Genomic DNA, 3,578 nt, shown 5'->3' on the forward strand with positions numbered 1-3,578 from the left:
AAGAGGGATTCTGTGGGAACACCACTAAATGTTCAATTTCAATACCATACACCAAAACAAGGTCGAGGGTGTGGTTAAAACAGTGAGTCGGTTCATGAACACTCTGAGAGAAGCCAATGGAATCTAACAGAGAGATAAACACAGTACTGAAGCTGTCATTCTCAACGTCCACATGAATATTAAAATCTCCTACAATAATAACTTTGTCCGTTTTAAGGACTAAAGTTGACAAAAACTCTGCAAACTCAGATAAGAATTCAGAGTACGGGCCAGGTGCTCGGTACACTATAACAAAAAGAATTGGTTGCAGTGATTTCCAACTTGGGTGCGAAAGACTAAGAACAAGACTTTCAAATGAGTTATAGTTTAGTTTAGGTTTAGAGCTGATTAGTAGGCTAGAGTCGAAGATAGCTGCAACTCCACCTCCTCGGCCTGTGCCTCGAGGAATGTGAGTATTAATATGACTGGGAGGGGTGGATTCATTTAGGCTAACATATTCTCCATCACCCAGGGGCGGAGCCACATGGTTATATGACCACACACTGGTACCAAAGTACAAGTACTGCATTCAGACTTCAGTAAAAGTACTAATACCTCACTGTGAACACGCTCTGGTACCAAAGTACAAGTACTGCATTCAGACTTCAGTAAAAGTACTAATACCACACTGTGAACACGCTCTGGTACCAAAGTACAAGTACTGCATTCAGACTTCAGTAAAAGTACTAATACCACACTGTGAACACACTCTGGTACCAAAGTACAAGTACTGCATTCAGACTTTACTTCAGTAAAAGTACTAATACCACACTGCGAACACACTCTGGTACCAAAGTACAAGTACTGCATTCAGACTTTACTTCAGTAAAAGTACTAATACCTCACTGTGAACACACTCTGGGTGACAGCAGTCTGTCTACCTGGTTACTGATGACATCATGTGGTATCTGCTTTCTGATTGGCTGAGTGTCTCTGTCAGGTTCAGGTCTACAGGGAGTCTCAGACGGGTTCAGGTCTACAGGGAGTCTCAGGTCTACAGAGAGTCTCAGACGGGTTCAGGTCTACAGAGAGTCTCAGACAGGTTCAGGTCTACAGAGAGCTGTGATGATGATGAAGATGATGAAGGTCCTGGTCCTCGGTCTCTCCTGGGTCCTCTGGGTCTCAGCTGACGGTAAGTTTCATGTTTCAGATTTAAACTCTGAGGCTTCAGATCAAACAGACAGCTGATCCTCCTGGTCCTGGTCTCTCTTCAGGTCTACATGAGGACATTAGGATCAACGGCTGTTCAGACTCTGATGGAGAGTTCATGTATGCTCTGGATGGAGAAGAGAAGTGGTACGCAGACTTCATCAACAACAGAGGAGTCTATGCTTATCCCCCCTTTGTAGATCATGTGAGCTATGGGGAAGGAGTTTATGAAGCTGCTGAGGCTAATCTACAGATCTGCAAAGGCAACCTGAAAAACTCACGTAAAGCCGTCAAGGACCCTGTGGAGAAAGGTAAACATAATCTTGTGTCTCTTTAACTTCTAAAGTCTAAATGTCTGTCAGAAAATCAAAGCATTAATCTAACAGCTGTGATAATATGTTTAAAGGATTTTACATATTTATTGTTTATTAACAGTGAAAGTTGTTCCGCTATCTCAAGCCCCCGTGTTGTGATGCAGTCAGGGGCCTAAACTTCATCTCGCAGTGGGGGGGGGGGCTAAACTTCATCACGCAGTGGGGGGGGGGGGCATAAACTTAAAGTTTCTCAAGAGCAATTTTTGAAGGGGAGAAAAATAATACAGCCAAAATTGTACAGGATACGTTACCTTAGTCCTATTATGATGTTACCAGATCACTTTAATATGGGGCCTGGTTGTTCTTCGTGTTTTGGTGCACTGAAAAATGATCTTGTGAAATTTTATCTGGCCAACAACACAAAGTGAAAGTTGTTTAAACATGAGTTCAGCAAGCGGATTCTAATTATTAAATGATCTTGTGTCCACTCAGTGTTTTAGGTTTCTCTTTTTGTCTCTTTGAGTTTGATTTGTTTTACTAGTTAAATCAATTATTTTAAGTAGGGGAGACCGGGGACGGTTGTAACATGTCCAATTTCTGGAATCAGGAACAAGTTACAAATCACCTGATTCAGTCTGCACGTGCTCAGTTTAGTCCTCATTCCACACGCTTTGTTAGAGTAAATCATGTTTATAGCGCCTCTGTAGATATGTTAAACCACTCATTCTGTCTGTGTTGCAGAGATAACAGATACACTATTTAACCGTCCCGGGTGTCCCCTACATTTCATTATGTTGTTAAATAATGTTTTGATGTTTCAGTCTGAACAAAGACGAGGACGGACTGACTTTATATCTAGTGATCACCTTTATGTGGCGTCTCCCTGCAGCTCTGACCTGCTCTAACATTACTGTAACTTTACTGTTTGTTTGGCCCCTCAATATAAAACATGTTTCACACAAACATGTCTGACTTCAGTCTCTGCAGCCTCTCTGATTATTTTATTAACTTTATAAGACATTATGATCTAATGAACTCTCATAAAACAATGAGATTCGGTTCTTTTTCATCAGGTGTCATAAATCTCCAGAGCCACCGATGAAAAACACGTGTTTCTAAAAAGTTTACGTGTTGGAAAAGAAGTGAGGATTAAATTAGCAAACATGTCGGCCCAGCGTCTGAAACTGAAGCCGCTTCAGAGGGAGACATCGTGGAGCAGAGAGACGGTCAAACAGAGCAAAGTGTCTCTCAGCGAGGAGGACAGAGACACAGAGCGACAACTTTTATTTACATAAAGGTTTTCATTAAGTTACTGCTGAAGACGATTCAGTCGACCCTGACGAGCCCTGAAGCTGAGACCAGACCTCTCTCTGAATGCAGGCACGCTGAGTAACAGTGGGGGGGTCACGTCACACGAGCGTCAAACTAAATGTAGTAACATTATAATGAGTAGCTTCCATTCGTTGAAGACCTGCGAGACGGACTGCATCATTAAGATTACTGCGTAGTAATACAGAAAATATTTTCTACATTCAGGGCTGAAGCCCCGGAAAATGAGCTGGCGATGTAAATATCACAAACTACAAACCTGCAAACGTCTCACAGCTCGACAGTCCCTGATGGCGACCAGACCAGAGGGGCCGAATCTGCCCTGGAACAGGAAATCAGAGGACGCAGACTGATATGAGACATATTACTAAGATCTGTGTTTCTGTCCAGATCCTCCTTCCAGCCTGCTCGTCTACACCAGAGACGACGTGGAGCTCGGAGAGAAGAACCAGCTGATCTGTCATGTGACTGGTTTCTATCCTGCTCCTGTAAAGATCTACTGGACCAAGAACGGAGAGAACGTGACTGAAGGAACCAGCATCAACGTTCCCTTCCCCAACACAGACGGTTCCTTCAGACAGACGTCCAGACTGGAGTTCATCCCACAGCAGGGAGACATTTATAGCTGCACAGTCCAACATCTGGCCCTGGACAGTCCTCTGACCCGGATCTGGAGTGAGACACTTTATTTAAACTCACACAGACAGACACCTCATTACCTGATGGTTTAATGTCTCTGTGTTTCTG

General features: G+C 43.3%; 3 protein-coding genes across 5 annotated transcripts in view; all 3 read left to right on the forward strand.

Moving 5' to 3' along the window:
• The window catches only part of LOC123980308 (H-2 class II histocompatibility antigen, E-S beta chain-like), a 236,945-nt gene that overhangs the window by 225,492 nt on the left and 7,875 nt on the right, over nt 1-3,578 (forward strand). The window lies entirely within an intron of this gene.
• Nucleotides 980-3,578, forward strand: part of LOC123980306 (mamu class II histocompatibility antigen, DR alpha chain-like) — a 5,216-nt gene continuing 2,617 nt past the window's right edge. Inside the window, exon 1 of the mRNA XM_046064626.1 lies at nt 980-1,092. The gene's annotated coding sequence lies outside the window, so the exon portion shown is untranslated. The remainder of the gene's footprint in view (nt 1,093-3,578) is intronic.
• LOC123980305 (RLA class II histocompatibility antigen, DP alpha-1 chain-like) overlaps nt 1,027-3,578 on the forward strand; it is a 6,041-nt gene continuing 3,489 nt past the window's right edge. The window contains exons 1-3 of the mRNA XM_046064625.1: nt 1,027-1,171; nt 1,254-1,499; nt 3,222-3,506. Coding sequence (XP_045920581.1) covers nt 1,105-1,171; nt 1,254-1,499; nt 3,222-3,506 — 598 coding nt within the window. The 5' untranslated portion in view covers nt 1,027-1,104. The remainder of the gene's footprint in view (nt 1,172-1,253; nt 1,500-3,221; nt 3,507-3,578) is intronic.

Source organism: Micropterus dolomieu, linkage group LG12, assembly GCF_021292245.1.
Source record: "Micropterus dolomieu isolate WLL.071019.BEF.003 ecotype Adirondacks linkage group LG12, ASM2129224v1, whole genome shotgun sequence".
In the NCBI taxonomy this organism is placed as follows: domain Eukaryota; kingdom Metazoa; phylum Chordata; class Actinopteri; order Centrarchiformes; family Centrarchidae; genus Micropterus; species Micropterus dolomieu.